The 12,779-nt window shown below is 26.8% G+C and overlaps 3 protein-coding genes across 3 annotated transcripts; 1 reads left to right on the forward strand and 2 right to left on the reverse strand.

The window, feature by feature from the left end:
* Positions 1–573: 573 nt before the first annotated feature.
* On the reverse strand, positions 574–1,536 carry SCDLUD_004965 (uncharacterized protein; the record flags this gene model as incomplete). Its single annotated transcript, XM_046081629.1, has 1 exon — positions 574–1,536. One exon carries the CDS (start codon positions 1,534–1,536, stop codon positions 574–576), a length of 963 nt encoding a protein of 320 aa, XP_045933452.1.
* Positions 1,537–1,885: 349 nt separating this feature from the next.
* On the forward strand, positions 1,886–3,211 carry SCDLUD_004966 (uncharacterized protein; the record flags this gene model as incomplete). Its single annotated transcript, XM_046081630.1, has 1 exon — positions 1,886–3,211. One exon carries the CDS (start codon positions 1,886–1,888, stop codon positions 3,209–3,211), a length of 1,326 nt encoding a protein of 441 aa, XP_045933453.1.
* A 1,507-nt stretch (positions 3,212–4,718) lies between these two features.
* SCDLUD_004967 (uncharacterized protein) lies at positions 4,719–5,327 on the reverse strand (the record flags this gene model as incomplete). The annotated part of the gene is made up of 1 exon (XM_046081631.1): positions 4,719–5,327. The coding sequence occupies one exon, from the start codon at positions 5,325–5,327 to the stop codon at positions 4,719–4,721; it is 609 nt and encodes a 202-aa protein (XP_045933454.1).
* Between the last annotated feature and the right edge of the window lie 7,452 nt (positions 5,328–12,779).

The raw sequence follows: 12,779 nt of genomic DNA on the forward strand, positions 1-12,779 counted from the left end.
TACACGCAAGTAATGCATTACATGGTTTCACGAACTGAATTAAGAATCTTTTTCGGATGAAATCGGATCTGAAGCGTTATTATTATTATTGGAATTATAGTGATTTGACATTCTTTGTAAAGCAAAATATGAAACTGTGTGTTTAGTAAAGTTATATAGTTGATTATAGTATTTTTATTGAGTAATCTCTTCTCTTATTTATAGCTACATAATTATATAAGAACTATTCTTTTTTCATTTTCTTCTTAATTTTCATTTACATATCACAAATTATATGTTCCAATTTAGCGTTCGCTCTCTTTTTATTGCCATCTTAAATCCTGAAATGCTCCACCAAACTTGACTGTGCCTCCTAAAAATGCGCCTCAAAACATGAAGCGTGCTTGAAAAACTTTGTTGCTTAATTAAATTCCCTATTGGAATATAGTTCCAACAGGAGTATGTTTTATTTTTTTTTGTATTATTTTTAATTTTTTATATTTTTTTTTTTTTTTATTTTTTTTCTTTTCTTTATTGAAACTACAACCATAACAAGCAATTGCTGGTTTATATTTAAAAAACCACAATAGATGGTTACTCTTGAAACGCATTTTGTTTTGCAAGAAACGCACCTAATGTCGAATCTTTAGCTAATTTGTCGAACTCGATCATAATAGCATCTGCTTTATTTTCACACCACCATGCCTGAGCCCACGCATCAAACCCTTCTTTTCTCGCATCTCTAGGTTGCTTGAGCCATTCGTCTTTCGCTTTAGCTTGAATGACGCTAGATTGTTTGAGGTAAGATCCATTCAATTGTAGAATAGTATGAAAAGGAGCAAGATCTGAAACCAATTGTTCATGTTCTGTAACAGCAGCTGAAATAGTTTCTTCCATTAACTTACGAGCGGCCTCTTCTTTCTGTTGACGTTGTTTATTAACAGACTTAACTGTAGCACGCAAAAGAGCAATCAGTTGATCATAGCCGATTTGAACATAACCATCCTTATTTTTATGGCTTCTTAATAAATCTAATTTCCATTCAGAAAGATAGTGACGTAATTTGGATTCTTCAAAAGAAACAGCAACAGTTTTCTTGTCTTTATGTTCATAAATAAATCTTGATACCTGATGGATATTGTCAAGAGTTTTTGAAAAAGTCTCAACAAATTCATTTTTGACTCTAGAGGAGGTAGAAACTGTGACAAACTTCAAAACATCAACAGCAAAATTTTTAAAATTTTCATTTTTCAAAACTTGTTGTTTTAACGTAGTCGAATCGGTTAATGAGTTCATTTGGATTTCTTCATCACTGATTGTTCGTTTATTGACGAGCATGTACTTGGTACCCCCATATTCAAACTTAAATTCTTTGTACTGTTTAATACCCGGTACCAATTTTGCCTTGATTGGTTTCCATTCTTTTTCTTCATATAAATTTATGATAACTTCATAGATTTTTTCGAAGTCAACATTTAACTTACCACTGTTTTGGTACAAAATAATGTTTTTAAAATCGGGATAATGCTCATTAACAGATGCGATAATGTTGGACATTTGACATTGTCTGTCCAATAATTGAACCGTTTATTTCCCGATGGATTATCGGCAAAGAATATTATAAATGTTTAATATGGACTATCGAATAATTAGGGGTAATATTCCCGAAATTATATCGGTAATAATTTGATGACGTCATATTACACATTCAAGCCCCTATTTATGACGATATACCCGAACTGGTGTACCTTGATTGAAACAGGGAAATCAAGGTATATAAAGGACACAAAACTAAGAATTAAGAATATATTAATTAAAATTATTCCTTTATATAATTATATAGTTATGAATTATATAAAGGAGGGAGCGAACAATTATTATAAGAAAGTAACTATTAGATATTAAGATGTCTAGTAACTTGAATAATAAAGCGGGTTTAATCGGTGACCCCGATTTTTCCCAATATGGTGATTTTGCCCAGGATAGTAATGTTGTCAAAGATGACAAGACTATCAAGAGATTATTATTAACTTCTTATTTCACAATTAATGAAAGAAATGTTCCGAGGAGCAATTTTAGAAGTTTCTGTAAAGTATTTTTAGATCTAGTTGCTAGCCGTGGCCTTGAATACATATTTGATGTTGGTCCAAACGGCGTTCGCCCTAGCAAAACTGTGATTAGATGTATAAATAACTTGTTTTACCAAAAGCAAGCTTATTTTCCCCGTGAATTTAAGGATTCGCAACCATATGATATGTTAGTTGAGTTGGCGAATGAGGATTCTGATGAAGATGATGAAGAAAGCTATGACAGTATTTGTCGTGAGTGGAAAAAGTTACACTACGATGGTTCACAAAATGCTAAGATCTTCAAGAAAAGTTTATTGAGATTAGTTGCTAAAACCAAAGCATCCAGTGCACCAATGAGTGACTATGAAATAAAATACCGTCTCATTAAATCTTTAAAAGGAGCCTACGCTAACATTAGTGATTATATTGATTATCAGTATAATGGATTAGAAAATGTCAAATTAGAAGACATATTGGATATCATTGTCAAACGGTATGATCAATACAAAAAGACCAAGTCAGTAAGGTCAAGAGTTGATAATGAAGTTAAAGCTTATGGTCGTAGTCATAAACATGATGATTACGGATCCATGACCGAATCCAGTACCAAAGCAAAGATAGTGTGTTACAGTTGTAACAAGGAGGGTCATTATAAAAATGAATGTCCTAGTCTTATTGTGAAAAAGGATAGTTTTAAATCTAATGCCTCGACACTTACCAAAGGTAAAGTTAAGCTGGTTAACAATCAGGAGAATATGACTAAAGTTAGTCGTGTTGATGTTAATAATCAGGATGGTGAGACTGAGGAAGGTCTTACTGAAATTAGTCTTAGGCCTATCTGCATTAAGATAGGTTTCCAAGAAATTGAACTTTGGCCTTCATTGTATCAAAAGAATTACGATGGTGTTGAAGGTATCAAGCACACCATTCTTTTGGGCCTATTTGTAGATGACATGGTGGTTGTCTCCTCCAAAGAATGTGATTTTAAAGAACTGGTTGCTATGTTGAATACGCGCTACACGGTTAAAACAGTCAATGATGGAAGTGAACCTATTTATGATATTCTTGGATTAGAAATAGAATATAAGGTTGGTAGTCATTTGTCAATGACTATGGGGAAGTCTTTGGAAGAAAAACTCCCAAAGTTAGTGTTGGAAATTTGACATTGTCTGTCCAATAATTGAACCGTTTATTTCCCGATGGATTATCGGCAAAGAATATTATAAATGTTTAATATGGACTATCGAATAATTAGGGGTAATATTCCCGAAATTATATCGGTAATAATTTGATGACGTCATATTACACACTCAAGCCCCTATTTATGACGATATACCCGGACTGGTGTACCTTGATTGAAACAGGGAAATCAAGGTGTTCAGATGAAACCTGATCTGAAGTATTATTATTGTTGGAATTGTAGGGATGGGACATTCTTTGTAGATTAATTGTGAAACTGTTATGTTGTAGTAAATGTATATACTTGATTATAGTATTATTACTGAGTGTTCTCTTCTATTACTTATGATTATACAAAATGTATAAGATGTATTTTATTTATTATATTCTCAATATTTATTTATGTGTCCTTTTTATATCATTAATATTTTCCCTTCATTTGGATGTATTAGATATTATTAGAAATGTCTGATAAGCAAATTGTTACTAATTTATTTATTGGAAGCAAATCCCAATGACGAATTAAATTTACTAGATATCTAACATACAACATATAAAAGAATTAATACACCCTTCTGAAAACATAACTGGAGAATTATACAACAATGAATTAATGTAACAGTAACAGCAATATGTTACAAGATTATTAGCCTTGAAATTTATTATTATTGGATATTTGACAATGCCGTCCAATTTTTGAAGGATGCCCATCCTATCTGGACTTGCACCCCAATAACTAAAATTGCACCCCAATAATTAATTGAATTACAAATATAGTTTGATGTATATAAAAAACAACAATATTGAAAATAAATATGTATGGAGATGGTACTTCTTATATAAGAAACTATTGGAGGAATTATATAATAAGTAGCGAACTATTTAGATGAAACCTGATTTGAAGTGTTATTATTATTGGAATTGTAGGGATGGGACATTCTTTTTAGATTAATTGTGAAACTGTGTGTTTAGTAAAGTTATATACTTGATTATAGTTGTTGGAACCAAATTCCAATAGGGAATTAAATTTACTAAACATTTGTGCTGGAACCAGATTCCAGATAAGGAAATATTATTGGAATCAAATACCAAATTGGGAAATATACTAATCAACAAGCTATAATTATAATTTAAATATTGAGGAACTTAAATCCCGACAACTTGTTTACTTAAAGCTTATCAACATAAGAATTCGATAAGGAATCATCGGTAATTAAGTATCGCTGAAAGTTGTTTACTTAAAATCATCTAGCGACAATTCAGGAACTGATATTGTTTGGTTGAAGCAGAAGAATCGAGATATATAAATGGGCACAAAATAACGAGAATAGAACAAATAAAACACATTTTTATATATTTTGTATAATTATAAATAATAGAAGAGAACACCCAGTAATAATACTATAATCAAGTATATACATTTACTACAACACAACAGTTTCACAATTAATCTACAAAGAATGTCCCATCCCTACAATTCCAACAATAATATTACTTCAGATCAGGTTTCATCTGAACAATAAATTTTGTTTTTTTTGTCTTGCCACGTTCTAACCAGTACTGGTACATGATTTTCATACAACTTTCATTAGCTTCCGAACCAGAGCAACACCATAAAGCAGAAGCAAATGCATCCTTTGGGGAATTGTCGATGTAAAATTTAGCCAGTTCTTCGGATTGTTTGTTACCAATCAAAGATGGGAAAGAATAGGTAGAGGTCTTGGCGGCTTCAGTAATAATATCGACGATGTCTTCATCACCCCACCCTAAAGCACCAACAGCAGCACCAGTAACGGCATCAATAATATCACTATATATTTTACCATCTTTTTCAATGGTGATACGAGTGCCTTTACCGGCTATAGCTTGGGCAGGTTTTTCGTTAATTTTGCACTGAAAAACGTAGGACTTTTTATCAGTAGGAGTCATTATTATGAGTATTTTGTGGTGTATTTTATATTTTTCAACTTTTTCTGCGTGTATATTTTTCTTGTTTTTTATATATACATATATATTTGGATTGCTAACTTTTATTATTTGAGCAAAAAATAACATAGCACTAAGGGAGAAAAAAGGAAAAAAAAATATAGAAGGGTTCATTTATTTATAGTTTTTTTTTTTTCGTTACTATTTTGCTCAATTTAATTGTTATCATGATTATTAACGAGTTTGGATTTCAATAAATTATTTAGTGCCAAATAGCTTATAGGATGGAATCAGATCGCCGATAACGATAAGAACTGAATATTTGTTTTTAATTCCGTGATTTGCGAAGGAAAAAAAAATATGCGGGGTAGTGAGTCAAAAAAGCGGTAATGATATTAAACGGACTAAGAAATGGACGCATAAGCTGGACGCGGTTTTAAGGACGCGCAGAAATACTCGATCAGGGAAAAAGTGCTTTTCATGCCGATATTCTATGGATAGTCAATCGAAGAGATTATCCGAATGATAACTAGTAGTAAATATTATTATTATTGTTGTGATTATAAAACATGCCTTAAATTAATTACAAGAAAAAACATGTACTAGTGTTACTTACATCCCAATTGATGGTTTATGCATTATTGGGAATAACTCTGTGTCTTATAGTGTTTATTTGCTATTTTATACATAATAATTAAGTAAAAAAATAAAAAAAATAAAAAAAATAAAAAAAATAAAAAAAATAAAAAAAATAAAAAAAAATTAAAAAACAATTATGTAAATAGTTGATTGCTAAAGATAAGATTTGTACTTAATTGTGATATATGTTTTTTTATTTTATTTTTTTTCGCGTATAGAATTTAGGATAAAAAAAAAGGAAAATAGAAATAAACGAGATGACGAATATATCAGAATGTAACGCGTCGAGTCGCACATGATAAGAAATCGAGGCGTGTTTTGTCTCGGACGAAGATTTAAAAAAAAAAAAAAAAGGAAAAAAAAAAATATAAACTAGAAATGAAAGCGAGTCGTCTTTTTTAACCACGTGATACATTTGATGTCAAAAAAAAAAAAAAAAAAAAAAAAAAGCGAGCGCTTCATATTAGTGTGAGTAATATTTTAGTTGTACAAGGAGAGGTTGGATTGTAAATTGGATAAATAAATTGAACAAAAAAAAAAAAAAGATAAATAAAATTATATTACGATAGTTGTTACACATATATGCACTAAATACAATCTATTTGGTAAAAAAATAAAAATAAATTATTTAATTAAAATTTATGTGAGTGAGTTATTGTTGGACACAGTGTATGATTATTTTTATTTAATTTAATTTTTATTCAAGAATGTAACTTTTTTTTTTTTTTTTTGGGCGAGTAGGATTTATTAAATTATTAATGGGGGTTATTTGTGTGTTAGAGCTGTAGCAGTGTTCCTTCTTCTTAGTTAGTTGTGTTTACCGCGCTGATCGGATTTGTTAAAAAAAAATAATATTTTTGTTTTTATTTCTCGTTTAGTAATTTATAGATTGGGAAAATAGGATCACGTGGATTATACAAAAAAATATTTTGTTTCATTGAAAATTAATATTTACTTTTTGAAATTATTTATTAGGAGATACGCGCGATGGGATTAGATTGCTACTGCTGCATAATGAACGTATAACAAGCAAACAAATACAATCAAGAAGAAAATATACGACACAGTAATAAACGCGAAAAAAAATATTAATTGAACTCACAGAAAGCGACGCATTGAGAAGGCGTACAACTACCAAATAAAAAAAAAAAATAATAAAAAAACAAGCGAGTTATTTATACGAGATTGGATTGGGCACCAAATATTTTCACGATGTAAAAGAAGCGGGTGGCAAATAAAGAAAAAGTTGTATTTCAATTAGCACATTACACAACTTGATTACATTGATTATATTCATTATACAAAGTGTATATGTAATAAGAAACAAGTAAAATACACAGAATAACAAGTAAATTAACATGAACCAAGAAGATTATTAGAGTTTACAACAATTTAAAATAAAAAAGACAGGGTTGATAGGTGGATTACATTATGGAGAGTGTTTGAAAGAAGAAGGAAAGATCACATTTTTTTTTTAATTTTTTTTTTTAAATTTAGTCAGGATTTATTCGAATAAGTGAGTAAGTAAGTGATTGTAGTAGATATTTTGTTTTAGATTTTATTTTATTTGTAGGAATTATTAGGATATTTGAGTTTTGAGTTGGGTTGTATTTGGTTGATTATGTTTAATGGTTTTCTGTGTGGGTGTGATTTCTTGAAAAAAAATTTATTCTTTTTTTCTTTTTTTCTTTTTTTCTTTTTTTCCTTTTTTTCTTTTTTTCTTTTTTTTTTTTTTTTTTTTTTCTGTTCGTCGATAATTTATGAAAATAATCATGTGACTGTTGTAGCTTAGTTCGTGTGTGTTCTTGTTTGATCACGTTGTGCTTTTTGCGCGGATCAGATTTGTTAAAAAAAAATTTTTTTTTGTCGGATAATAAGTTATGTTTTTTTGCACGTGTAAGATTTGTTAAAAAAAATAATTTTTTTTCTTTGGTTGATAAGTTATTATAGTTGATAAGAAATGATGAGTTGAGTTGTATGGATTATGCTTCGAATATAAATTTACAGGTTTATATTAGAGCTAGTGATTATCATTGATATGGCTGATTCTTTAATTAAAAGGCATATGATATGAGGAATTAATTGGATAATATACAAGATATAAGAACACATTGGATAAAAAAAACAAACAAGGAGACAAGGATATGATAATATTATTAGTGATAGTTATATTGAGAGGATAAGTGGAGTGTTTGACAAACAGGTTGGAGTTATAGTGGTGGATAATTGAGTTGAGTTGTGGAGAAAGTAGGATTTATTTTTATTTTGTTATCTTGTTAGGTGATGAGATATTTTGAGAGAGTTATTTTAATAGATGCAATTATTATGAATGATGGGATAAGAAATAGTATCAAAAGTATGATGGGATTAGAGTTAGGATTATAATTATGATGGGAGTATTAGTATATTTATAGATATGACGAGGAGATTAGTATAATAGGATCAGAATTGAGATGGAATTACTAGAGTATTGGGATTATTTATTTATTGAATTATAGATAGGGTGAGATTATTAGTTATATTATGATTACTATCGTACTTAGATTACAAGTGAGTTGTGAAGATTTATACAGTCGAATTAGAAATGTATTTAGATGATAAGTGAGTTGAGATTGTGTATTGGGAAATGTGGGTATGTTAGGATTATGAATGAAATAAAAATTATATATTGGAGATATTCGGATTGAATATGGTGAGGGATTCTAGATGGAGTATGATTAGAAGTATGTTTGAGTTATTGATATATTATTAGTATAATTGGAATTGGATTATAGATATTGTGGAGTTATTGGATATTGAGATTATAAAAACATATTGACCATGATACAAGGATTATTGATATATTTGGATAATTATTATACGGATAGTATAAGTATATTAGAATAGTTATTCTAATGAGATAATTATTAGATTGGGATTATGAATATATTTGAATAATTAGTATGTTAAGGTGACAAGTAGATTGGTATAACCATTGACATATATGGAATAGAAGTGGAGTTAGACAATAAAGATATTTGGAGGATAAGTATTGGATATGATTATAAATGTAGAATGAGACGACTAGGATATAGATTATAAGAGTGGTGGGATATGATTATAAATGCTATTGAGATTATGAATATGAATATGAATGGATGCTTATTATAAATACAAATTGGGGATATGATTAGCAGAATGATTATTGGAGTGATACAATAAATATATATGGAGGATAATTATATTGAGACATTCAGAGTATTATAGTTATGAGGATTTATTTTGATTATAAAGATGGATGGAATGTTATTATGATATGATTGTAGATGTTATTGGGAGTATGATATTGGTATTATAAATATAGTAGAATAATTATTGGAGTGAGACAATAAATATATATGGAGGATAACTATATTGAGACATTCAGAGTATTATAGTTATGAGAATTTATTTTGATTATAAAGATGGATGAATAGTTATTATGACATTATTATGAATATTAATGGAGGATGTGAATATGAATATGAATGGATGATAATTATAAATATGAATTGGGGATACGATTAGTAGAATGATTATTGGAGTGATACAATAAATATATATGGAGGATAATTATAGTGAGACATTCAGAGTATTATAGTTATGAGAATTTATTTTGATTATAAAGATGGATGGAAAGTTATTATGATATGATTATAGATGTTATTAAGAATATGAATATTAATGAATCATTATTATACATATATATATGGAGGATTATTTGATTGAGGTTATCAATATATATATATAGTATGAGTATATGAATATAATAAATATATTATGATTATAAGATTAGTGGGATAATTATTATGAATGGATGGATGTTGATAAGTTATTAGTTGATTTGAATAATTGATATATAAGGACTATGAGTGAATTGGGATAGTTATTTGATTGATAATATAAGTATGTGACTATAATTGATATATTTAGATTATAAATATATGTGGAATATGAATATATTAGGAATAATTATTATATGATGAGTGGTATAAGTATATATGAATTATAAATATAGTAGGAATAATTATTATATTATGAGTATAAGTATATTATAATTATGTATTTATATTATAAATAACCAAGTAATGTAAGTATATATGAATTATAAATATATATAGTATAGAAATATTATAATCAAAGTATAGTAAGATAATAAATATATGAGTTGTATAAGTATATTATAATCAAAGTATAGTAAGATAATAAATATATGAGTTGTATAATTATAGTTATAAATATATAAGTATAAGTATATTATGGTTATAAATATATAAGTAGTATATTATAATTATAAATATATAAGTGGTATAAGTAAATTATAGTTATAAATATATAAGTAGTATAATTGAATAATTATTATATATAAGTAGTATAAGTATATTATAATCATAATATATAAGTAATATAAGTATATTATAGTTATAAATATATAAGTGGTATAATTGAATAATTATTATATATAAGTAGTATAAGTATATTATAATCATAATATATAAGTAGTATAATTGAATAATTATTATATATAAATTATAAATATAGTAGGGATAACTATTATAGATATAATATAAATAACTTTTTAAGATTATAAGTATAATAAGATATTTATAATATTGAAATTGGAAATATTATTGAGAGTATAAGTATGAATTAATAATTATGATGTATGGATAATAACAGTTGATTGATAAGCATTATATATAGGTTATTATTACTATAATGATATTGGAAGAATATATATAGTATAAGAATATTGTTGGGATTACAAATATTAGAATAAGATGGTTAGATATGGATTAGTATTATTGTGATTATGGATATTGGAAGAAGATTATAATTATAAAGATATTATTATTATTATTATAAATATGAAATAGTATTATTATAATAATATTATTAGTATTATAAATATATTATGAATAATTATTATATAATGAGTATAAGAATATTATTGAGATTATAAGTATACGAGTAAGATGAGTATTATATATGGATTAGAATTAGTATGTGAATTATTATAAGGATATAGTTGTGAGTATAACTATAAAAGGAAGATGATTATTATAATATTGTTGGTATTATTAATATGGAATTAAGATTATTAGTATAATGATATTATTAATAGTATAGATATGAAATTAAAATTATTATAACAAAGATATTACTATTATTATGAACAAGAGAGTAAGATGATTATTATATATGGATTAGTATTAATATAATAATATTGTTGGTATAATGAATATGAAATTAGTATTATTATGATAATATTATTATTATTATGAATATGAGGGTAAGATGATTATTGTATATGGATTGCTATTATGAATGTGAGAGTAAGATTATTATAAAGATATTGTTGGTATTATAACTAGAAGAAGGATATTATTATAATAATGTTATTGGGGTAATTATGAATATGAGGATAAGATTATTATTATATATGGATTGCTATTATAATTATAATGATAATATGGAATTAAGATGATAATTATATATGGATTACTGTCATTATTAGAATATTATTGAGATTATAAATACAAAAGTAAGATGATAATTATATATGGATTACTGTCATTATTGGAATATTGTTGGTAGTATGAATATTAAAAGAAGATTATAGTTATAAAGATATTGTTATTATTATGAATATGAGGGTAAGATGATTATTATAATGGTATTATTAATATTATAAGAATATTGGAGGGATTATGGATATTGGAATAATATTATTATAAAGATATAATTAGTATAAATATGAGGATAAGATGATTATTATTACTAGTATGAATATGGAATTAAGATTATAATTATATCTTTAGTATAAGATTATTATTGAGATTATGAATATGGAATTAAGATGATAATTATGAATATGAGAGTAAGCTGATTATTATATATTTAATATTAGAATACTGTTGAGCTTATAAATATATGTAGTATAATAATAGTGTTGGTATTATGAATACTAGAACAAGATGATTATTATAAAGATATTATTATTATATATAGATTGGTATTAATATGATTATTATGAATATGAGAGTAAGATGATTGTTATATATGTAGTATAATAATAATGTTGAGATTATAAATATATTTAGTATAATAATATTATTGTAGTTACTAATATATTAGTTCATATATGTAGTATAATAATATTATTGTAGTTATGAATATATGTGGTATTATAATAATGTTGAGATTATAAATATATTAATTCATATATGTAGTATAATAATATTATTGTAGTTATTAATATATTAGTTCATATATGTAGTACATCTTTAATATAAAGATGATTAATGAGATTAGAAGTGGAAAATGATTGGGATTAGTAAGGTGGTATAAGTGGGAGTATATTTGGATGAATAATTGAGATGGAATTAGAAGATATTGGGGATAATTTGTATATTTTGATTATAATGGATGTGGGATAAATATATTGGTGAGAGTATAATGAGTTTGGATTAGAAATATATGGACAGGGTTAAAAGAGATTGGGTGTGGGTATAAATATATATTGATGAGATTAGAAAGCATTTGTGGTAGAAATATATTGGGATAATTAGGATATAGTGAATATAAATATAGTCGGATTAGCCATTACTCGGGTTATATGTATTCGGATAAATAATTGAGTCGGCTTACACGATACTCGGGTTATATACACTCGGATAAATAAATTGGTCGGATGATGAAGTATTCGGGTTATAATATTCGGATAAATAAATCGATCGGATTACAAAGTGTTCGGGTTATAATATTCGGATAAATAAATTGGTCGGATGATGAAGTATTCGGGTTATAATATTCGGATAAATATTTTGGTCGGATTACAAAGTATTCGGATTATAATATTCGGATAAATAATTTGGTCGGATTACAAAGTGTTCGGGTTATAATATTTGTGTGAAGGTGGGGAGTCGAATTGGTGAGTAAGTGTGGGTGTGGGTGTGTGGGTGTGTG

This window comes from Saccharomycodes ludwigii, chromosome VI (genome assembly GCF_020623625.1).
Source record: "Saccharomycodes ludwigii strain NBRC 1722 chromosome VI, whole genome shotgun sequence".
Lineage (NCBI taxonomy): Eukaryota > Fungi > Ascomycota > Saccharomycetes > Saccharomycodales > Saccharomycodaceae > Saccharomycodes > Saccharomycodes ludwigii.